This window comes from Oryx dammah, unplaced genomic scaffold (assembly GCF_014754425.2).
Source record: "Oryx dammah isolate SB20612 unplaced genomic scaffold, SCBI_Odam_1.1 HiC_scaffold_23, whole genome shotgun sequence".
Lineage (NCBI taxonomy): Eukaryota > Metazoa > Chordata > Mammalia > Artiodactyla > Bovidae > Oryx > Oryx dammah.
Window position 1 is genome coordinate 31,280,053 of NW_024070207.1, and position 24,370 is coordinate 31,304,422.

Here is a 24,370-nt window from a genome sequence, read left to right on the forward strand (position 1 = left end):
CATACTCTGCATAGAAGATAAATAAGCAAAGTAACAATATACAGCCTTGACGCACTCCTTTCCCAATTTTGAACCGGTCCATTGTTCCATTTCCAGTTCTAACTGTTGCTTCTTGACCTATATACAGGTCTCTCAGGAGATCGGTCAGATGATCTGGTATTCCCACCTCTCTAAGAATTTTCCACAGTTTATTATGATCCACACAGTCAAAGGCTTAATGTAGTCGATGAATCAGAAGTGGATGTTTTTCTGGAATACGCTTGCTTTCTCTATGATCCAGTGAATGTTGGCAATTTGATCTCTGCTTCCTCTGCCTTTTCTAAATACAGCTTGAACATCTGAAAGTTCTCAGTTCATACAGTGCTGAAGCAAGCTTGAAGGATTTTGAGGATTACCTTGCTAGCATGTGAAATGAGCAAAATTGTGTGATAGTTTGTATGTTTTTTGGCACTGTCCTTCTTTGGGATTGGAATGAAAACTGACCTTTTCCAGTCCTGTGGCCACTGCTGAGTTTTCCAAATTTGCTGGCATATTGAGTGCAGCATTTTCACAGCATCATCTGTTAGGATTTGAAATAGCTCAACTGGAATTCCATCACCTCCACTAGCCTTGTTCATAGTAATGCTTCCTAAGGCCCACTTGACTTCACATTCCAGGATGTCTGGCTCACACCATGGTGGTTATGTGGGTCATTAAGTCCTTTTTTATATAGTTCTTCTGTGTATTCTTTTTCTAATCTAAATTATTTATTTTAATTAGAGGCTAATTACTTTACAATATTGTATTGGTTCTGCCACACATCTTGCCACCTCTTCTTAATATCTTCTGCTTCTGTTAGGTCCATACCATTTCTGTCCTTTATCGTGCCCATCCTTCCATGAAATATTCCCTTGGTATCTCCAATTTCCTGAAGCAATTTCTAGTTTTTCCCATTTCTGTTGTTTTCCTCTATTTCATTGTTCACTTAAGAAGTTTTTCTTATCTCTCCTTGCTGTACTTTGGAACTCTGCATTCAGTTAGGTATATCTTTCCCTTTCTCCTCTGCCTTTCACTTCTTTTCTCAGCTATTTGTAAGACCTCCTCAGACAACCATTTTACCTTTTTGCATTTCTTTTTCTTTGGAGTGGTTTTGGTTACTGCCTCCTATACAGTGTTATAAACCTCTGTCCATAGTTCTTCAGGCACTCTGTCTATCAGATCTAATCCCTTGAATCTATTCATCACCTCTACTGAATTATCATAAGGAATTTGATTTAGGTCATACCTGAATGGTCTAGTAGAGTTCCCTACTTTGTTCAATTTAAGCCAGAATTTTGCAGTAAGGAGCTGATGATCTCAGCCACAATCAGCTCCAGGTCTTGTTTTTGCTGACTGTATAGACCTTCTCCATCTTCAACTGAAAAAAAATATATAATTAATCTGATTTCAGTATTGACCATCTGGTGATGTCCATGTGTAGAGTTGTCTCTTGTTGGAAGAGGTGTTTGCTATGACCAGTGCTTTCTCTGGGCAAAACTCTGTTAGCCTTTGTTGTGCTTCATTTTGTACTACAAGGCCAAATTTGCCTGTTACTCCCAGTATCTCTTGACTTCCAGCTTTTGCATTCTAATCCCCTATGATGAAAAAGACATATTTTTTGGTGTTAGTTCTAGAATGTCTTATAGGTCTTCACAGAACCGTTCAACTTTAGCTTTTTCAACATTAGTGGTTGCTACATAGACTTGGATTACTGTGGTATTGAATGGTTTGCCTTGGAAATGAACCAAGTTCATTCTGTCACTTTTGAGACTGTACCCAAGTACTGCATTTCAGACTCTTTTGTTGACTATGAGAGCTACTCCATTTCTTCTAATAGCTTCTTGCCCACAGTAGCAGATATAATGGTCATCTGAATTAAATTTACCCATTCCTGCCCATTTTAGTTCAGATTCCTAAAATGTCGATGTTCACATCCCTTGCTTGACCACATCCAATTTACCTTGATTGCTATGCAGTGTTGTTCTTTACAACATCAGACTTTACTTTCACCACCAGACACATCCACAACCGAGCATTATTTCCATCTTGACCCTGCCTCTTCGTTCTTTCTGGAGCTATTTCTCTCCTCTTCCCCAGTAGCATATTGGATACCTACTGACCTGGTGGGCTCATCTCCTGGTGTCATATCCTCTTCCTTTTCATACTGTTCATGCTGTTTCATACTGTTCTTGAGGTAAGAATGCTGGAGGGGTTCACCATTCCTTTTTCTAGTGGACCACATTTTGTCAGAACTCTCCACCATGACCTGTCTGCCTTGAGTGGCCCTGCATGGCATGGCTCATAGCTTCACTGAGTTACACAAGGCTCTGATTCATGTGATCATTTTGGATAACTTTCTGTGATTGTAGTTTTCGTTCTGTAGGCCATGGGATTGTAGTTCTTGCTCCTTCTGTCTGCCCTCTGATGGATGAGGATAAGAGGCTTGCACAAGCTTTGTGATGGGAGGGATTGGCTGTGGGGAAAACTGGGTCTTGCTCTGATAGGCAGGGCCATGCTCAGTAAACCTTTAATCCAATTTTCTGCTGTTGGGTAGAGCTGTGCACCCTCCTTGTTAGTTGTTTGGCCTGAGGTGACCTCCAAAAGGACTTGTGCCAACACGCGCCTCCCAGGACTGCTGCTGCCAGTGCCCCTGTCCCCACATCAGGCCACTGCTGACCCATGCCTCCGCAGGAGACCCCCAAACACTTGCAGGCAGGTCTGGCTCAGTCTCCTGTGGGGTCACTGCTCCTTCCCTGGGTCTTGCTGTGCACAGGGTTTATTTGTGCCCTCCAAGAGTCTCCATTTCCCCAGTCCTGTGGAAGTCTTACAATCAAATCCCACTGTCCTTCAAAGTCAGATTCCCAGGGGATTCCCAGTCCCTTTGCCAAATCCACAGGTTGGGAAGTCTGATGTGGGGCCCAGAACCTTCACAACAGTGGGAGAACTTCTTTGGTATTATCGTTCTCCAGTTTATGGGTTGCCCACCTGGCAGGTACGGGATTTGATTTTAATGTGATCGCACCCTCCTACTGTCTCGTTGCACTTTTTCCTTTGTCCCTAGACATGGCATATCTTTTTTTGGTGGGTTCCAACATCCTCCTGTCACAGGTTTGTTCAGCAGTTACTTGCAATTTAGGTGTTCTTGCAGGAGAAGATGAGCGCACCTTTTAAAGATATAATGATATAATGATAAATACATTATCTCAAAGACATCATTACACATAAAAGAGCAGAAAGGTAGAGCCATCTAGTACATAATGAACTGAAATCTGAGTCTTTTATGCTCCAACTCAAGAGTCATTTCAGAGACCACATTAAGAGGTGGACTTACAGAAGAGGTAGTCTCGTTTTGTCAAGTAATATGGAAGGAGTTGTCAGTGGAGATGAACAGTGTCCATTAGAGACTTTCTTACAACAAAAAATGAAGAGGCATTCTAGAGAAAACCAGAAATCCTATATCTAGAGTTCAAGTAGAATCAAGCCAGGGGGTAGCCAGATGTGGAGGGTTCCGCCAGATGGTCTTGTTCAAGCCAATTTCACTGAACAAATCTCCTCAGCTGGTGTCTTTCTTCAGATGCCATCTCAAAGACACCATCAGGTTTCTGACACTGTTTGTCACCACAAACAACGTATTTAACCTTTGGCTCCTTACTTTTATTGAGTTACAGTACAGGGATTTTGAGAAAGAATAATGCAGCATATTAAGATGTTGATGATGTTCAGTGGTCATCTTTCCATTCTCTCTAGCACAGGGAGGAACAAGGATGTTTGATTTGACTCAGCAGAAATACATGCAGTGGTTTTGTTTAAGACAGCATTAAAATTGGTTTAAAAATCCTGGGTGAATAGCAACGGGTGATATGGAATTTTTTCTCGGAAATCTACTGGATAGTGAAAAGAAGCCTCCATGGAATGAATATGTAGTTAGATGGAATAGAAGGAATAAAACAGAGAAGACAAACGGATATACTTACATCCCCAAAGAAAGAAAGGGCACTCACACTGCCTATTTTTTTAAACTTTTAAATTTTATTTTAGTTGAAACTTTCTGCTTTTCCTTCTCAGCTTTGACCTCGTAGCCATCGGTGGTATCTCTGTTGTCTTAATCTTTGACCGGTCACCTTTTCTACCTGAGAAGAGGACACTGTGGTTGCCTTGGAACCAGTTCATTGTGGTGGAGAAAGTAATCATGCAGAGAGTTATGTCAGACCCACCATCCTGCGATATCTCCAACTTTATCAGCCCAAACCCTATTGTGCTTCCCTCACCACTCACATCATTTGGAGGATCCTGTCCAGAGAGGGGAACTATTGTTCCTGAGCTGCAGGTGGGTACATGGACCTTGAAATTACAAAAGTACAGTAAGTCTCCAACATATGAATCTTCAACTTGCAACCTTCCAAAGACACAAACGTGTTCACATAAGTTAGTTCACATGTCTGGCATATATTGTCACATCCTCTACAAGTTGTTGTGCTTTTGTGTAGTGTACTGTAAGATTTAAAACTTTTTTAACTTTTAAATTGCATTTTTAAAATTTATTTTTAATTGGAGGATCATTGCTTTACAATGTTGTGTTGGTTTCTGCCATACATCAAAATGAATCAGCCATAGGTATACATATGTCCCCTCCCTCTTAAACCTCCCATAAAATGTTTTATTTTTTGTATTTTTATATATTATTTGTGTGAAAAATATAAACCTATTACAATATAGTACTATATAGTCGATTACATTAGTTGGGTACCTACATTAACTTTGCTGGACTTAGGAACAAATTGGACTTATGAATACACTCTCGGAACAGAACTCATTTGTATGTAGGGGACTTGCTGTATCCATGGGGTGGTCAACAGTCGATAATGACTAGCTTCCTTTTCCTGGTATTCCTGCCAGCCCTGTAATGTGCTGCCCTTCATTTTTCAAGAGAAGCTTTCAAATGTAATCTCTCTGGCACACATTTGCAAGGTGACTGGCCAGGGCTATAATGCTCCATCTCTGGCCATGGAACAAAGCAAGATGAACTAGCTATCATGAGGATTAGAACCCAAACCTTGACCTGATAAGCACTGTGCTCAAAAGAACAAAGCTCACTGGCTCCATGGTGATAACAGTATAATCAATGAGGTGGGACCATTTATGGTTCTGAAATTAAACTCCTTAAATCTAGTTTTCTTCCACTGTCTACTTTATGTCTGTTGTCATTGTTCTTAGCAGTCATGACAACTCCTCTTGTTTAGCTATGTTTTAGTAAAGGTAGTTGTCAAGTCTACACATTTTATCTGAAACTTTTGCTTTTTACGTGTTCAAGCTTTATAGTCAGAGAGGACATATTTTTGAAGCCTCATAGTTTAGGACTCCTAAGCATTTTTCTTTATTGAGCATTCAGTATTTTCATTTCAATTCTAAGTCATTCAAACAAACACAGTACAATTTTCTCACTATATTACAGAAGCATTTTAATGATAGTTTAAGTTAATATTATAATGATAGTTTAATGTCCACCAAAATGAACTCATAAATCAGATCCAGAATTCAAGGATACTCAAGAAGAGGTAAATGGACAGTCAAAGATTGAATTGGTTTTTCTTCCCTTACAACAGCCCCAACAGCTGTTAGCAAAGCCCTCAGGAAAGGCTGACAAAAAATAATATTCTACACAGAAGAGTCTGAAGAATTGGCACTCTTGTCTTTTCCATTGTTTTCCTGTGGAAAGGAAGAAAAAAACTGTATAGTATTTAATGAGTACATTGGACTTCTACACCAATCCTTTCACGATGTCATTAGGAAGCATGGGTCTTCCTCAAAAGAAAAGTTTCCCAGCTGCTCTAGGATTGCATGATTCCTTATGGAAATGAAATACCAAGGTGGTGAGTGTCATGCTATCCTGTTGTGCTTCTGCCACCATCTAAGAAGACAGAGCCAGTGGACAGCTTTGATATCAAATACCTAATGTAGAGGAAGGAAAATTGGACAAAGAGTAGACAAAAGGGATTTATGCCCTCAGAAAGAAAGGAATGATCAGAAATCCCCAACAATATGAGATAGCATATGTTTAACAATCAGTTCTACTCTGCACCAGCCTGGGAAAGGAAGCAGGTACAAGGTCCTGAGCTAAAAACGAATAAGGGCACAAAAATATCCACACTATCCATCCATCCATGCTAAATCGCTTCAGTTGTGTCCAACTCTGCAACTCCATGGACTGTAGCCTGCCAGGCTCCACTGTCCATCGGATTCTCCAGGCAAGAATACTGGAGCAGGTTGCCATTTCTTTCTCCAGGGTATCTTCCCAACCCAGGGATCGAACCCGTGTCTCCTATATCTCCTACACCGGCAGCTGGCTTCTCCACCACTAGTGCCACCTGGAAGCCCAAGTCCCCTTCAATGTGTTAAATAGGATGGGCCCTTTGTTCAGCTGTATTTGGAAAGTTGAAAGTCACAGAATACAAGATGCAGTTTCAGTGACCACTTTTGGTTGTTTAATGCCATCTGTGCTAATAAACAAGAAATAATAGTAATTAATGAAAGAAGCCAAGTGTTATTTTCACTCTGGGACCTATGTTTGTAAAAGATTTGCAGAGGAGTTAATGGGAGTTATTTGCTTCTCAGTCACAGGTGCCAGCTTGGAAAAGCTTGTTCCCAGTTCTTGGTACACCCAAGACACAGAGAAATGTATAAGCAAAATTAGATTAAAAAGTGGGCCCTCGGGGTCATTGCAAAGCTCCAGAGAAGATAAGTTTGAGGGCATTAGGAAAGATTAGTTCTAGGGACACTATAGTCTCTGTCATAAAATATCACTTGCTGGGCCTACTTCCAGAGTCCTTCCTTGTTGAGAGCCTAACCTGAATACGGGCTCCAGTAATGGTTTGTGATAGATGACTTCACACACCAAACAAGCTTTTGTGTCTGAATAGAACCCATGCCACTGAAATCCTTGACATTCACAGGGTGATCTCCCAACTCCTACCAAGAAATTTTTGAAACACTGTTGGAAAACCAAATGGTTATTTTCCTAGTCTTTCCTGGCAGGGGGGAAAAAAAAAAAAAGGAGAACTGTTCTCAGGATAGGCTGGATGTCTTGTCCTCATGCAGATTTGGTGCAAAATGTAAAACCTGTGTTCATGTAGCCTCACAAAGATTCTAGAATAAATGCCTTGATATCCATAATCCGTTTAACCCTTTGGCATGCCTCTAGGACAAAAGCGTGCAGTGTCCTTGTCTCCCTGTGCACTGATAAGGGCCAATTTGACTTTCTTTCTTTCAGGTTGTACAAGAGGAGATCCTCATTCCTTCCAGTTTTGTGAGGCTGAGTTACCTAAGCAGCCGCACCCCCGGATACAAAACCCTATTACGGATCCTTCTAACACATTCAACCATTCCTGTGGGGATGATAAAAGTACACCTCACAGTAGCTGTGGAAGGGCGACTCACACAGAAGTGGTTTCCTGCTGCAGTTAATCTTGTCTACACGTTTGCTTGGAACAAGACCGACATCTATGGACAGAAGGTTTGGGGCCTGGCAGAGGCTTTGGGTATGTTGAAATCATTCTGTGTAAATAGCAGTGTTGTGTTCACAAAACAGAAAGTACTATCTGCCTGTTAATTTGTATTTAGAATAATTATGGGTTTTCTTCTGTTTGAAGGATCTAAGGCACTTTTTCATTTAAACACTCCCTTTGGGCCTGTTGAGAGTTTCCTTTTGACACATTTTCGCTTCAAAATGATTTTAGTTCTCTTTTCATGATGGCTGCATACCAATGGAATCACACAATATCTGACTTGTAACTGTCTCCAAAGCTGAATATTCCCTTCTAACTATGACCTTTGAGGGGGCGTTCTTTGGGTCATGTTTCTGTATTTGACATTTAGACTACCATTTCCACTTAGAAAATACAACATTTTAACTTAGAGTATTCTCCAGTTACTGTCTTTTATGTCTAGGATGGTTAGACTCCATTAACTTGTTACTGTGGTTGGTTAAATAAAAAATCATCCTGCCTTCCTAGTCCTTTTGACTTTAAAACCTAGCATCTTACAGGTTGCAGAGACCTTAAACAGTCCTTTGGATCTGTGGTTTTCAGATATTTAATGCCTTCAGACACATGGCGTTTTTTAAAAATGAGACTCAGATTTGTCAACCTTTTATTTTGCCAAGTAGGAATATTTTTAGAAGGAAAAAAAAACCCTGCCATCTACTATTGCCTACCACTACAATAATTTCATAAAGAAGGGATAACTTCCTTAACATAAAAAAAAGGAATAGTCTGTCTTAAGAAATGATACTCAGAGAGACAGACAGATAGGCAGACAGACACCAATGTCTGTTTCTCTTAGTCTGTAAAAGACAGTAAAAACTTCCTAAGAGACCTGGCAGGTCTTGGGAACTGCAGCTGGGATCCATTGATTCTTGTGCCTTCAGGCAGTAGCTCATGGTAACCACCCTTTGACAGATGAGAAGACTATTTTTAAAGTCCAGAGATGTTTTCTTATTCTCCCTTGGAAGTGTCTGTCATGGTATGAGTCCCATATAAGTGACCTATATGTCTTAGACTACTGTGTGTCAATTTCCTCTTTCTTTCCAGAAGGAACCAGAGAGAGGAGGAAAAAAGACTGGTGAGTCTTCTTTGCCCAAGAGATCCTCACATATTTAAATAATTAACTCATCTCTGTTGGGCTTTTTTAGAATGCAGGGACCATGGAATGCTTCAAATTTCCTCAGTTAGTGGAGAATTATTGTAAAGACATAGGGGAATGTAAAGAAAGAACCAGAAAAGGCATCAGCAGCCTCAAAGGCAAACTTCATCAAATTGCAGGCTTGCTCGGGATACACTGCAGTCCTAGAAGGTCAGCATCTGCTCTATCAAGTGAGCAACAGCTCTTGTCTCCCTGCAGCAAGAGTCCACTGCTTCCCACCATGGTGACCCAGCCATGCTGATGACGGAGCTCATCACTTCTCCTGTGGTACTAACTACCCTCGTTTTCTCTGGGCTCTTGCCAACTCCACAATCTGGTTTCTTGCTCTGTATTTTCCATTCAGATCCCTCTTAGAATTTCAGGTTTCATCAGGCAGTCTCTACCATTAGGCTAACTACCAGTGAGGTCATTGGCCCGCCTGTGGAGTCCTGCTCAACTCTAGTCCAGTGAATGTGGTGGTGAAGAAAATTCTGGAGCCAGACTCCCTCCCTGGATTCAAATCATCCTTCTCTACTTACTAGCTATGCAACATTGGGTAAATTAATCTCCAAGTGCAGTTTCTCCATATATTAAATGATATTATGAAGAGAATGTTACTCCCAAGTTATTATGATGTGAGGCTTAAATGAGGTGAGTGAGTGCTGGTTGCTGGTATGGTTTTGTCAGTTTTCCTATGGTCAGCATATTGGAATCACAAGGTATGAAGCATGGCACCTATGCAGGTGTCTCTTGCCTAAGCTTCTCTAATAAGGGGCTTGTTATTATGGGTTTAATCGGTAGGTGCAGGTGGCACTTGTAGTAAAGAGCCTGCCTGCCATTGCAGGGGATGTAAGAGACAAGACTTTGATCCCTGGGTCAGGAAGATCCCCTGGAGGTGGGCATGGCAGCCCACTCCAGTGTTCTCACCTGGGACCATGGCCAGAGGACCCTGGTGGGCTACAGTCCATGGAGTCACAAAGAGCCAGACAACTGAAACAGCTTTGCATGCACACACTGTGTTAATTATTCTCCTTTTGCCTTTCCTGACACACACACACACACACAGAGAGTCTCTTCTCTGCCCTTTTGTGTGCTTTGAAAGACTGCCTTCTATGGATCACATTGTCTGGATTCCTTTACTCTCTGGCTTCCCTTTTGCTTTGGTCAGTGGATGGCACCATCAAGAGCCAGCAGAGTGGAAGGAGGAAGTGGTCAGGGTATCCTTCTCCCTGCTTCACTGCACTGCTGGGCAGTGACTGCACTGGAAGATGGCAGCTCCTGTTGAGGAGCCCCTTCTCCAAATCCCCACGCTCTCTCCGGATCACTCCCTCCCTTAACCCCTCTCTGCAAGCCCAGACAGCTTCCCACTGTTGCCAGTCCCTGGGTAGGTCACGATCCTTGTTAATTCCCTTCACCCTGCTCACGCCTCTGTGAATAGCCCCTTCATTCAACTCTTTGAACATTTCTGAGTGTGATATCTGACTCCAGCTGGGACCCTGGCTGATGCATACTCAAAGCCTCATATTCGCCTCTCCAGGATGTGATCCTAAAGCCTTTTATTCACCTCCTGCATGCATGCTAAGTTGCTTCAGTCATGTCTGACTCTTTGTGATGCTATGGACTGTAGCCCACCAGGCTCCTTGTCCATGAGATTCCCCAGGTGAGAATACTACAGTGGGCTGCCATGCCCTCCTCCAGGGGATCTTTCTGACCCTGGGCCTGAACCTGGGTCTCCCACATTGGCAGGCAGATTCTTTACCACTAGTGCCACCTGGGAAGCCCCTTTGCTTCACTAAAATAATCTTAAATTCCTCTAACTTTTCTCCATAGGGCTTTGTTTTCCAATTCTTAATGACTTGTCTCAAAACCCTTGCCAGGTTGTTAGATTTGAGGGTTTTTGTTTTGTTATGTTTTACTTTTTTCTTAAGTTATAACGCAGCAATTTATCCAGTACTCTGATCAATAGCTGAACAAGATAGTACCTACCAGAAATTCCTTGCTAGGGTTCACATAAATGTAGCTCAGCCTGACTTTTTAAAAAAGTAACAGCTTTATCGACATATAATTCACATACCATAAAGTTTACTCATTTAAAGCATGCAATTCAGTGGGTTTTAGTATTATCACAAGTTTGTACAACCATCACCAACATCTAATTCCAGAACATTTTCAACAGCACATCACAAAGTAGCCCTAAACACATTAGCAGTCACTCTCCACTTCTCCGTCCCCTGCAGACCATGGCAACCACCAGTCTCCTTTCTGTCTCTATGAATTTACCTATTCTGGATATTTCAAACAGACACAGTCATACGATATGTGGTCTTTTGTATCTGGCTTCTTTCAATTGACGTGTTTCCAAAGTTCATCCATGTCATAATGGGTGTTAGACCTTCGTTCCTTTTTGTAACTGAATACTATTCCATTGAATGGATATACCACATTTTGTTTGTCCAGTCATTGACTGGTTGACATGTGGGTTGTTTCCACCTTTTGACTATTGTGAATAATGCTGCTATTAACATTTTTATACAAATATTGGTGTGAATACCTATTTTCAGTTCTTTTGGGAATATACCTAGGAGTGGAATTGTTAGGTCATATGGTAATTCTGTTTGACTTGTTGAGGAGCCATCAAATTGTTTTCCACAGTGACTGCACTGTTTTATCAGCCTCACTTTATGTATAAAAATGTATTGTACCCCTTCCTTTTAAATACTCCCAGTGTTGAAGATTCTAAAATTATCCTCTTTGTTATAGTTAAGCACTCTTAATGACTTAGTTTCTCATATATCCATGGAGATATATGGCTTCCCTGGTGGGTCCGACTGTAAAGAATGCACCTGCAATCCAGAAGACCCAGGTTAAATCCCTGGGTGAGGAAGATACCCTGGAGAAGGGGATAACTACCCACTCCAGTATTCTTGTCTGGGAAATCCTATGGACAGAGGGGCCTGGCAGGCTAAAGTTCATGGGGTTGCAGAGTTGGACACACTGAGCGTTGAATAAACAACTAAATCACAAAGAGAAGCAACAGTGTTCTAGTATACACACCAGTGCTGTAGGATTCACCCCTATTGTTTTCCTATGGATGTTGATTTGCTTCCTATTTCTACAATTTTATTTCTGGTCAAAACTTGCTCCAGCATTCTGACTACAAAAATGGCCTTAATTAAAATGCTGAAATATATATTGTTGGTTCCTTTTAAAGGCTAATAACAGTAATAAAAGCAAGAGACAATTGACCCACTCAGAAATATCCAAGGGAGAGGGAAAAATGTTCCTCATGGTGTTTTTTTTTTTTTAATATAAATTTATTTATTTTAATTGGAGGTTAATTACTTTACAATATTGTATTGATTTTTCCATACATTTATGTGCACTCAAGGGACATATTTTTTTTTTTTTAGAGTAGAGAAAGAAAATTGGCAAGGATCCCAAGGGAAACAGCCAAAATAATTTCAAGTGTGGTACCTAAGGTGGAATATGGATTGTTTACCTTGTAGGAAATGTTCCTGATAACTTAATCATGGTTAAAAGGATTTTATTTGCTACCTTGTCTCCATTTCCATCTCCACAGAGACTAAGGGAATCTTCCTGACAGTAGTAAAGCATTAGGATGAGTGGTAGAGTGAAGCTGGAGAATCAACTTCTCAGAAAATGGATTGTGAACACCTTAAGAATATAACAGACAATAAATAGTTCAGGTGATAAATGGATAGAGCAAAGGGATCAAGTATGTTACCATTGTGTCCATACCTTAATAGATACAATTGAATCTAAGCAAAAAAGAAAACACTTAGCTGTATTCCTGGCCATATCTTATCATCACTTAACTGATGTGAGAAGAAACAGAGTAAATTTTGCACCAGATATTAATAATGGTGCTATATATGACACTTCTCAGATTTTGCTTCAATTTCAGAAGTCTTAATATAGCCTTTTGGTAGGTGGAATAATAGCCATCACCTCCCACAGATGTAAATAAATTGTTACATGGCAAAAGATAACTAAGGTTACAGATGGCATTAGAGTTGCCAAGCAGCTGACCTTGAGATGGGATAACTATCCTGAATTGTCCAGGTTGATCCATTGTTATCACAGAGGTCCTTAAAAGTGGAAGACGGAGGCAGAAGGGGAGGTCAGAGTTAGAGGGGAATATAACTATAGAAGGAACGCACAGCAAGATGCAGTCTTGCTGGCTCAGAGGATGAAAGAAGGGAGCCAAGGACCAAGGAATGTAGGTGGCCTCTAGAAGCTGGAAAAGGCAAGGAAATAGATTCTCCCCCAGAGACTTCAGAAGGAATTCATCCCACTGAGCCCTTGAATTTAGCTCAATGAGACCCTTTTCAGACTTGTGACCTCCTTATCTGTAAGATGATAAATCTGTCCTGTTTTAAGCCTTTCAGTTTGTCCGGATATCTTACAACAGCACTAGGAAACAAACCTTGACCACTATTCTTACAGTCCCAGTTTCAGCTGGAATTTTTATTAAAACTATGGCTTGAAAGGTCTCCCGCTCTTCTTCCTTCCCATGCCTGTTAAATGTGAACCTGTCCCCCTCAACCCCCGTTTCTGGGTGATGGAGAAAGAGGTCAGATGTAAACAAGCTGAGTCTGAAATGATGGTGAATGCCTAAGTTGAAATGCCCACTAAGTGTGAAATGTAGAACTCTTTCCCATATGGTTCAGCTGTGGGAAATTGATGTGATCTCTAAGGGCTCAAGTGTCACAAAAGAATAGATTGTTCAGAGACAGGCAAAAGGAGAAAAGGAGAACCTGAGATCCTAAGGTATCCCACCAGTTTTTATAATGAAACAGATTTTGCAATGAGAGGGATAATACCAGAGTGAATAAATTACCAACGGAGTCTGTGTGAACTAATTCCTTGGAGAAGTATCAATGGCAGCTGATAAGATTGATTAATCCAAGCACAATATTGATCAAGTGGAAGAAGAGGAAAATTACCCCCAGGGTTGCAGTACAAAAACCACAATCACTAGTTCATCCAGCTTAAAGATTTTGTTGTCTGATACACAGACAAGACTCCCCTGCTAAAAACTCCATGTGAGCATTTGAAATAATTTGGCCTTAGTACTTTATTCTCTGGCTCTAAAAAGGTATGATGTCTGAAAATCATTGTATATTATTTTGTTTCTTTCCCAACTCTGCTCCTTGCAAAATAGTGTTAAAAAGAATCATTATTTTTAAGTTCACAGTGCTGTTAAAATTCTAGAGACAGCTTATTTAATGTGACAAACTGGCTTGTTCAGGGGCTCTGATCTGCATCCATTATATAAATTTTGTCAAAATAATTCCCTGTGTCTGCATACATTATCAATATATAATAATGCATTCTGCCTGGTCTTCATTTTAATTAAATTAAATTGCAGTGGTTAGGAGTCCTGGAAGTTCAGGAAATCAGCCATCCACCTTTAGTAGCACTGCTATAAACAATTCTACTTTTCTTCAAGGTTATTGGCAACAACAATTGCGTAATTATTTAGTACAGTAGTTTGGCAAGAAAGAGTGGTGTTTCAGGAAGAACTAGACTTCCTAAAGGTTCATGACACAAAGGAGTCTGTCTAAATTGTGTTAGAAGAAACAAGGGAACATTAATGGTAATAGGTGCTAAGCTACAGTTGCTTTGTGCACACAAAACATCCCTGAGAACGATGCCTTAGTGTTCATAAATTTCCCTTCAGTAAAGCCTAAGCAGGCTGGGCAGCCACAAAAATAGCATCCACTGAATATTTTAATAGTAAATGGGTAGTGCTTTACAATTTGCAAAGTACTTTCACATACATTTTCTCATTTTAATCCTTAGAACATTCCTGCCTGGTAGGCATGGCACGATGAATGTGATCTTCATTTTACAGAGTGGAAAAGTGAGGTTCAGAAAGAGCAAGTGACTTGCCAAAAGACCTTTCCCAATCAGGGATTCAAACTTGGATCTCACCATCCTGAGTTCTGTATGCCTTTCACTGCTGCCTGTCTTCACTAAAGGGACCAATCCACCTTACCCAATTCAATGCCCCAGTGGCTTTCTGTCCAAGAAGCTAGCAGAGATAATAATCTTTCATCATTTCTCTCCACTTATAAATTTGTAATCATTAACTGAGAGCAGGGCTGTTTTATCCATTCAGCTTTTCAGTCGCAGCACCAAGGATGAGTTTTTCAAGGACCTACAAAAATCTTTGCAACCTGAAAAATAAATTTATTGGCACCAAAATGTGCAAAGAAAACCAGAAAATCAACATTAACAAATTGTTTAAATAAATGTCTGCTAAATGGAGCATTATGTCAGCTTGTCAACTCCAAGTCAATTTTCACATTTAAATATGAAACGTGTTTAATGTTGGATATGAGTTGTAGGTTGTATACATTTTAATATCTCTGATAAAATGTGAGATATGCCCTCCAAAGAGTACCTAGAGCTTACTAGGGTCTTTAATTGATGCCCCAGTAAGCACGTTGTCTGTGTCCATTTCAAACTGCTGGTCACACTCAATAGTAGATTACAAAATCTGTTTGGTGAGTCAACCAGTATTTTTTTAGTGGAATAAAATGGAATGGAATGGAATAGAACATAAGTGAATAGAATAGAGTAGAAAATATCAGTGTAAAACTACTAAGAGAGTACTGTTTCAGAAAACTTTGTTTCACTTATACCTGCCCATATATGCATGTATCTTTCCATGTGTGTGTTGGGTCACAATGAAATGACTTTCAACCGTAAGAATTTGAAAGCCATTGGTAAGGTAATATAGTCAAGAGATAGAGAAGTGAAAATGATTTGCCAAACCACATGATTTATTTCTTAAGTCAGCATTCATGACTATTCAGGCCTCCCAGCCCCCTCTTCCAACCCATCTCAGGGCATTACAACCATATCTCTTTAAGATTAGGTGACCTTATATATAATTTATCATTCAATCCAAGATACTCTTGACAGTGAAAAGGGATGCTGTTAACAATAGCATAACTGGACACTGTTTTTGGCCAACCAGGATATATGATACTTCTACTTCAAGGTTATCTCTAGTTTCCAATCCTTATATCTTAAATTCAGGACAAATAAAAGCTTATCTGTTTAAAGGACTTCTGAATCATGGGTCTTTCCCTTAATCTCATAGCATGATCCAGTGTAGAGGTAAAAGCACTTGCCAAGTGAGTAACTGTGTTTGAGCTCCGGCTCTGCCATCTGCTACTTAGTCAGATGACCTTAGACTAGTCACTTCACCTTTCTGGGTCTATTGTCTCATCTATCAAACTGGAGTAAATATATCTTCCTCATGAGTTTTTGTGAGTCTTCAAATTAGGTCACATACACAAACATGTGTTTAACTGTTCAGTGTTATGCAAATGTGAGATGATATTATTTTAGGAGGCCACGAATGAAAGTTCCAAAAGGTAGGTAACCCTTCAGGGTATGGGCTCTCTGACGTGATGAATGATCACTGTATCTGCAGCGCTTAGCAAATCACCTGCCTAGCACATAGAGCTGCTCTGTGTAGGTCTGCTGACTCATTAAATAACCAGCCCCTTTAGAATAACCAGTCCATTTTCAAGGTGAATTTATTTCCTAAACCCCCCTCCCAAAGAAAAATGCCTAAATACTGCTAGAAGATAGGAATCTTTTTTTTTTTTCTCTTGTCCTGGGCAAGGGGTGAGGTAGTCAGGGAGGGGAAGGGTTGCTCTTCATTTGGTTTTGATGCACTAGCCAGACCACAGCTACCCTGACCTTTCAGTCTTGCAGAGATACAAAGACTCTCCGTCTTGCCCATATGCCAGTCTCTGCCTAGAATGTTCTTCCCTGTACTTCATGAGATAAAGCCCTTCTATATGAAGAGTCTTTCCCTTGCCTTCCCCTTCCAAAACTTAAACTTCTGTTGCACCAGCTCATAGTACCCTGCACTTGCATACAAGTTATCACAATGTGTGTGTGTGTATGTGTGTGTGTGTGTGTGTGTGTGTGTTATCTTATTTCATATTTGTTCCTCTCACTGGATTGTAAGCAATGTGAGCTCTGCTGGGGGGTGTGTTATCTTGTTCTGTCTTGTTCATTCTCACATCCCCAGGGCCTGACAACAGGAAAGTGAAAGTGTTAGTTGCTCAGTTGTATCCAACTCTTTTGCGACCCCATGGACTGTAGTGCACCAGACTGCTCTGTCCATGGGATTTCCCCATGCAAGAATACTGGAGTGGGTTGCCATTCTCTTCTTCAGTGGATCTTCCTGACCCAGGGCTCAAGCCCAGGTGTCCCACATTGCAGGCAGATTCTTTACCCTCTGAGCCACTAGGGAAGCCCTGATGACAGGAGGTACTCATCAAATATTGCATATTTGTTGAATGACTGAGCAAACATGCATAAGGACAGAGGCTAAGGTGGGGCCCTTAGCCTGACCTATTTAATGGAATGGTGGGCCCACCAAGGGAGAGGAGGGCAGTATCCAGGTCTACGAAGGCACTCGAAAATGTGCCTGTGAGCTAGTACATCACGTTGCCTCCTGTGGCACACATGTCACCCAGGTTCCAGGTTCGCTTTTTTGCAGCTAGGCTTGGAAAAGGCAGTCAGAAAAAAAAAAAAAATCATAAGATAAGGTGTCAATGTACATGACCTCTTGGCCTAAGTGTTGTGTGGCTGCCTCACTCCTGGATTCTTCTTACCTTTTCTACCTGTTCTTTCTCTTCATTCAACTACTATGTCACTTTTAGCACTAGCATGTTTAAACTGGTAAGATATAGATCCTAAGTAAAATATTACCAAATCAAATCCAATGACTCATTAAAAAGATAGCACATCATAACCAAGTACTGTAGAGTGTGTTTTAGGACCTCAAAGATGGTTCAGTGTTAGGAAATATATTGCTCTAATTTATCACCTCAATAGATTAAGAGAGAAAACTATGTGAATATCTCCGTAAGTGCTGAAAAGGCACTTGGTAAAAATTCATCACCTGATTCTGACACTCTTAGTAAGCCAGGAATAATAGATAAACAAAGCATTTCAGGCCACTGGGCAGTGTGTCAAATCAGGGAGCCTCTGGGGTCATCCTAGCCTATGAGAACTCACTAGAGAGTGGGAAAAAGTGGACGTCATGCCGGGAGCAGACACCCGATCTCAATAGTAGCATTTTATCTGCACAGTCTTTGCCTCTTGTAGCTATGGCCTTCTCTTGGTTTGTTCGGTCTCTTATCTTTCATTGTTGTGGTTTTACATGAATCTACTGTTTTAAAAGAATGAGATATATTTCTGGTTCTATGTAATGATTTCTTTCAGATAAGAAGGTTTTGATCTCATTGTTAGTTACCTTTTAAATGTGATCACATTATTTTTATATATTCCTTGAGTTCATGAAGGAAACATAAATTTCTCACACCATCAGACTACCTTTAATTATATATTGCCCTCATAAATGCAACCATTATGAATTCTGAAGCCTTAGCCCGAAGCTGTTGAAAATCATCTGCTTAATCTTGTCATATTTTGCATATCAGCTTCATTGTGTGGCATCTTTACCTTGGCTATTTAATGTCAGTCTCCCATCCCAGCCCTTATAGGTGAAGGTCTCCATCACTAAATTGGGTGTCAGGGCACTGTGGCCCTCCACCTTCTTGTAGTCCCCACATTATACTAATGCTGCTGCTCTGATAAATAGAATGAGATTCAGTGACTATTTTTCTAATGTCAAATGGCTTTGGGGGAGCAAGCTGCAGTCTTTCTTTATAAGCCAGTAGAATAAAGTCTTCTTTAGAAGCCACTGTAATATTTGCAAGATGACTAACAGTGAAGTCAGAGCTGCAAATCCTATGACCAGAGGACAGAGTCCTCTACAAAAGTAGCAAGTCCTGTCTTGACAGTCAGTGACTCTTGGTGGAGGAAAATCCCGTTTTATATCCCATTTATATAAATCCCCCAAATTTATATCTCTGTGTCGAGGTGAGGGAGAGAATACAGGAAGACAGAAATCCAGACGGAATTAAGGCTATCACAAGAGAGGCAGTCACTTGATTCAGAGAAAGTATTCAGCCATATGAATGGCTCTTTCTCAACTGCCTTCCCAATAAGTCCACTCCATCATGGGACCACTATACCAGCCCCAGGGAAGTATAGTCCACCCTCCATCCCCATGTATCTCCACTCACAGCCAGGCTAGTCTATCCTCTACAGGTCCTCTGAAATGTTGATGGATAATTATTCTTTCCTTCCTATTATACACTATTCTTCCTGACCCCCAGTCCGGGATGCCAGAGGCTGAATTCGTGGCCTCCACCCAGCTGTGTTGATGATCAGATGTGATAGGCACCAGGCCGCCGGGGAGACGGTAGTGGGTCCAGTCTGCTTATTTAACTAAGACTCAGCTGTCACAGCACCGCGGAGCTGGTGTCAGGGCTCAGCATTTTTGGTGCCAGCCCTGAATAGCCCTTTTTCCCCCACATTTCATTATATGAAAAAGAAAAGGCGTTCAGTGCATTACAGTCTGCTTTCATGAGAGGAAGTCTACGACTGGTTGCTACTGCCTTTGCCGGTTCCTTGTGCATTTAGCCAGCAGCTCAACTCCATGGGGTGATTCGTCTGCCTTCTCATGCACGGATTGCAAGTTCCAGGATTCTGTTCAAGTGGGCTGCTGTCAGAAAGAAACCTTGCCTTGTTACTCTGAGCAAGGAGCCACATACAAAAATATCCCGACACACAGCCATTCTCATTAAAGTCAGTTGGAATTTTGGACAAGTCTTCAGTATAAATTATAACTTTATTAGCACATAGAGCTTTCTCGAGAGAAAGTAAATCTAATAAAAATTAGAAGGAACTTATTAAGTGGCTGCCTTGTTGCTATTTGCTATGACAAGGGAGAAAAGTAATATAATTGTGGGGTGTGCAGCCAGTGCACTTTTTTGTTGTGGGCTAGAGAGCAATTCAGATAGGAGGAGGTGAAGAGGATGTCTCATTACCATTGTGCTGAGGATACTTAATAGAAGCATTTCCTGCCACAGAGTTGGGAGGATCTTTAACTGTTACGGAGATGGGAAATCAGACTCCAAACCACCATCAGAGGTCACCAGGGCACACTACTTATTTGCAAAACTTGCACAATCACCTTCCGGAGAAGAGATTTTAGGGGCACACACCAGGCTTAAAATATACAAAAGGCAGACCCTGACAATGGTAGGGAAGGAGATGATGGCCCGGAGCTTGTAATTATTATTATGATTATTTATTAATCAAGACTTTTCAGTGTTGGCAAGAGAAGCAGAAACCATGTTATTCTTCATACCAATATGGCCTGATTTTTCCAACGTGAGATATAGGGGTTTGATTCCCCAACTTGAACTGATGAAATACAATCTTGAAAGAATGCACTTTAGAATCATAGAGAGAAATGCTAAAGGGGGACTTTAAGAACTGTCTAGTATAGGGACTTCCTTCATGGTCCAATAGTTAAGACTCCACACTCCCACTGCAGCAGGTATGGGTTCAATCACTGGTCGAGGAATTAAGATACCACATGACATGTGGCGTGGCCCCCCCAAAAAAGAAAAAGAATTGTCTAGTACAGCAGTCTTTGATCTGATATATCCTTATTTAGATTTCAGGAGGTCAGTGAACCCCCTAGAATTATATGCAAAATTGTGTGTCCATATGCATTTTTCTAGGAGAACGATCCATAACTTTTATCACATTCATAACAAAAGGTTCCCTGATTCAAAAGGATCTAAGAACCACCAATTCTAGTCCATCTTCTCCCCCTGTCCTTTGTTACAAATGAAGAACAGAGTTGGAGAATCATATGCCTGCGACCATACAGCTCGTTAATCACAGACCCAGGAACTGAAGTGTTTTCTGACTCTTAGGCTTAACATCAACTCTTTCCACTAGAGTTGTTTTAGCAAAGCACTGGGGCCATGATAAGATATTAAGGAGATTGTAGACAGCAATGATTTGTGTCACATGTGTAACCTGAACTAGATTACCTGTGAGATCCTTTGTATCACTGAAATTCTGTTTCTATCCATCTTCAGACAGAACACCATTGACACAGATGATCCCAAACTAATTTCCTCTTAGAAATCATTTTCATTTTGTCATTAGTCTTTCCTGCTCTCCATTGATCTCCCTTGCTAATAGAGCTTGGTTAGGGCTAATACTGAAATGAGTTTGCATTCCAAGAATCCTCACCAGCTGATGGCAGGGTAGAAGGGCATCCCCATCAGGACTAGCTACATAATTTGCAAGGCCCAGTGTTAAAGAAAAATACCCAGCCCTTTGTTTAAAATAGATTAAGGATTTCAAGACAGTGATAGCAGAGCATTAAGCCAAGGGTGGGGCCCGTCTAAGCAGAGGCCCCTGTGTGACTGCACAGGTCACACACCCATGAAGATGGTCCTGATCCCTGTTAAAGCTTCGATGGAGCAGAGACAAAGAGAAATCAGTCTGTGGTTTACAATGGCCACACATGACCCCCAAAGTTAGCGAGTGTGTATTCACAATCATAAGGAGTTGGCTTATCTATGTTTGTGCTTGTACACACACATGCTTGCCTGCTGTTGCTCAGTTAGACCCAACTATTTTGCGACCACCAACTCCTCTGTCCATGAGATTTTTCCAGGCAAGAATACTGGAGTGGATTGCCATTTCCTTCTTCAGGGGATCTTCTTGTCCCATATATCAGCTCCTGCATTGTCAGGCAGATTCTTTACCACTGAGCCACCTAGGAAGGCCTTGCGCACACACACACATGCACACGTATATCAGTTGGACTAAAATTACCTCTTTTCACCTAATGTCAAAATCCAAAACTCGTCTGCTTGAATTTTTCCACCTAGAACCTATTGTGCTGGCATTGTTTTAGTACATATTTTAATTACCAGTTTTCATAGCCAGACGACCAAAGAATAAGTGTGTTCTCCAGGGGCATCTGAAGAGTCAGGTAGAGTCAGGTACTCAAAAGCAATGGCAGACAACCAGCTAGGGATATTTTAAGCTGCCAGAAAGTGGGGAAGGAGCTTCGAAGTATGCACTGTAATGAGCTGATAGTCTCAGGCTTAGAACATTATGAGGACACAAAGCATTTTAAACTCAAGAATCAGAACTCTGGGGTTCCAACAGGTAAGCAGGTTTGCCAACTGAGAAGATAGTTGGGTCTTGGTCTACTCGAGTTCTGCATGTTTCAGTAGAGCAAAGACACCCACGCTGGGCCATTCTGCACTTCGCATTTTAGCCACATACTGGCGTTCCCAGCTTAATGTACAACATCTGTGTTTCAGAAGGGTTGAAGCCAAATGTTGGGTGATGTCCCGTTGGTTAGAAACCAAAATCTAACATGCACAAAGTGGAATTTACACTCGAATGGCTTATAACACTCTAAGCAAACTCAGACTTCTCAGCAAACTAAAGGCCAGTTAGCATGGAAGAAAATATAAATGGGCGAATTGATTTTTATTAGTCTCATGTGTAGTGAGGTGTTGTATAAGTGACCCAATACTCCAATGCCCACTTCCTAAGTGTATTTTACACTCCAGAGAGATCAGAAAAAAACTTTCCCTGCACTTCTCCTACAAAGGTAAAGAAAGAAATGGTATCACCACAGCTTAAGACTCCAGAGGGCTTATTTCTTCAGTTTTACGACACAGCCTTTTACCCAAAAGCCCATACTGAAGCTCGATGTCCAAAACATACCTAATAACAGCCTCAGTGAGTCACTCATTCATGTATGTATCCAATATGCACTGATTGGTCATTTTAGATGCCCAGGGCTTCCAAAAGGTAAAAGGTAGTTGTTGTTGCTTAGTCACTAAGTGGTGTGTGTTTAGCTCTTTGCGACCCCATGGACTGTAGCCCGCCAGGCTCCTCTGTCCATGGGATTTCCCCAGGCAAGAATACTGGAATAGCTGGCCATTTTCTTTTATTAGTGGTCAAATTTCAACCCACTTCAGAATTCAATAGCAAATGTGATATCCAGAGAATTATCAACTAGTGCCAAAAAAGAAGCAAGTCTTTTTAAACATTCTAAAGCATTATTAACTCTTTTTTTGCAGTGTCTGTGGGATATGAATACGAAATGTGCCCAGACTTTATTCTCTGGGAGAAAAGGACAGTTATCTTACAAGGTTTCGAGATGGATGCTTCTAACCTAGGCGGCTGGTCGCTGAATAAGCATCATATTTTGAATCCTCAAAGTGGTAAGCACATTTTAAAACATTCATTAATATTGTTTTCCTAATGCTATATACATATGTATATGTAATATTTACTGCAGAAAATTTGGAAAAGTACAGGAAAAAATTATTTATAACTTCACCACCTAGAGATGACCACATTATATTTCTTTTCAAATGCAATCCTCTGATTTCAAATTAGTGCTAGTCAAGTGAGACCTCTTCACAAAGTTAAATGAAACTGGGTTTTCAGAATCATCTATCATTACTGCTCTGGCCTAAATGATTAACCAGTTTATCCAACCTTGTAGCCAACTTTTAACAACTGGAATAATAATTGCCATATTTCGTGTGATCTAAGACATCATTGATTATGTGTGTGCTTAGTCGCTCAGTCATGTCTGACTCTTGCAACCCCATAGACTGTAGCCTGCCAGGCTCCTCTATCCGTGGGATTCTCCAGGCAAGAATACTGGAGTGGGTTGCCATTTCCTTCTCCAGGGGATCTTCCCCACCCAGGGATTGAACCCGGGTCTCCTGCATTGCAGATAGACTCTTTACTGACTGAGCTATAAGGAAAGCCCACGATTATAAGTATACCATTATTTTATGGAAAATACTGCCAGTTAAACAATGACACACATTGTTTGCAAGATACATGCTTACTCCAGAGATGTTAAAATGGGAAGTATCTTAGAATTAATGAATCATATGTGTCATACAGTTTTCAACAGGCTTTAGTGAACTCTGTCCCATTTTAAACACAACAACCCTGCAGTGTGGCCTTAACCTCATTTAAAAGGTCAGGAATCCAAGGCTGAGTCACATGACTTTCCCCCAGGGCTCACAGTAAGTGGCCAGAGCCATGTACTCTCTATACACCAGTTTTTTTTTTTTTTTAATCCATATAAATGTCAGTATATGCAGTAAGAAGCAAGGTATAGAGTAAAGGGATAGCAATGGATAGTGGTGAAAGAGGTAGGAGGAACACAGGGAAGAAGAGAAAGAATCTGGGGAAAGAGTACAGCTCTGGACTTCACTTAGTTTTAAGCCTCCTGAGTCCTGGACTTAGGAAAACCAAGTCAAGCAGTGAAAATCCATACATGCTCATCTTCAGTCTTTGCCTTCTTTGGACCACATTTCCTGCTGTCACTGTCACCTCGTTTGTAATTTCGATGTTAAATCAGAAGAGACCACAGGTGGCCCTTAGCCCATGCTTCTCTCAGACAAACTGATTTTGCTCCCCTGGTTATAAAGGCTTCATCCAAGTTCCTTCACCTCCTTTTGCTGGGAAACCTATCATTGGTGTTTCCACCCAAAATCATTTGAACATCTGCTGGTAAGTTTTCACTGTGAAATCATATTCCTTTTTATCTAAAGAGGCAGACTCTGAGCAGCCTTTAGTAGGATGTTGTTTTGTTGGAGACGTGAACATACTGAGACAACTATACCCTTCCATCCTTGTATCCATCTGACCTTTGGGAAACAGCTGGCTAAGGCAGGGTTCTCTTGTAAGG

General features: G+C 41.0%; 1 protein-coding gene across 1 annotated transcript in view; it reads left to right on the forward strand.

The window, feature by feature from the left end:
- Nucleotides 1-24,370, forward strand: part of TENM1 (teneurin transmembrane protein 1) — a 413,153-nt gene that overhangs the window by 260,915 nt on the left and 127,868 nt on the right. The window contains exons 16-18 of the mRNA XM_040266625.1: nt 4,084-4,345; nt 7,286-7,553; nt 22,734-22,877. Coding sequence (XP_040122559.1) covers nt 4,084-4,345; nt 7,286-7,553; nt 22,734-22,877 — 674 coding nt within the window. The remainder of the gene's footprint in view (nt 1-4,083; nt 4,346-7,285; nt 7,554-22,733; nt 22,878-24,370) is intronic.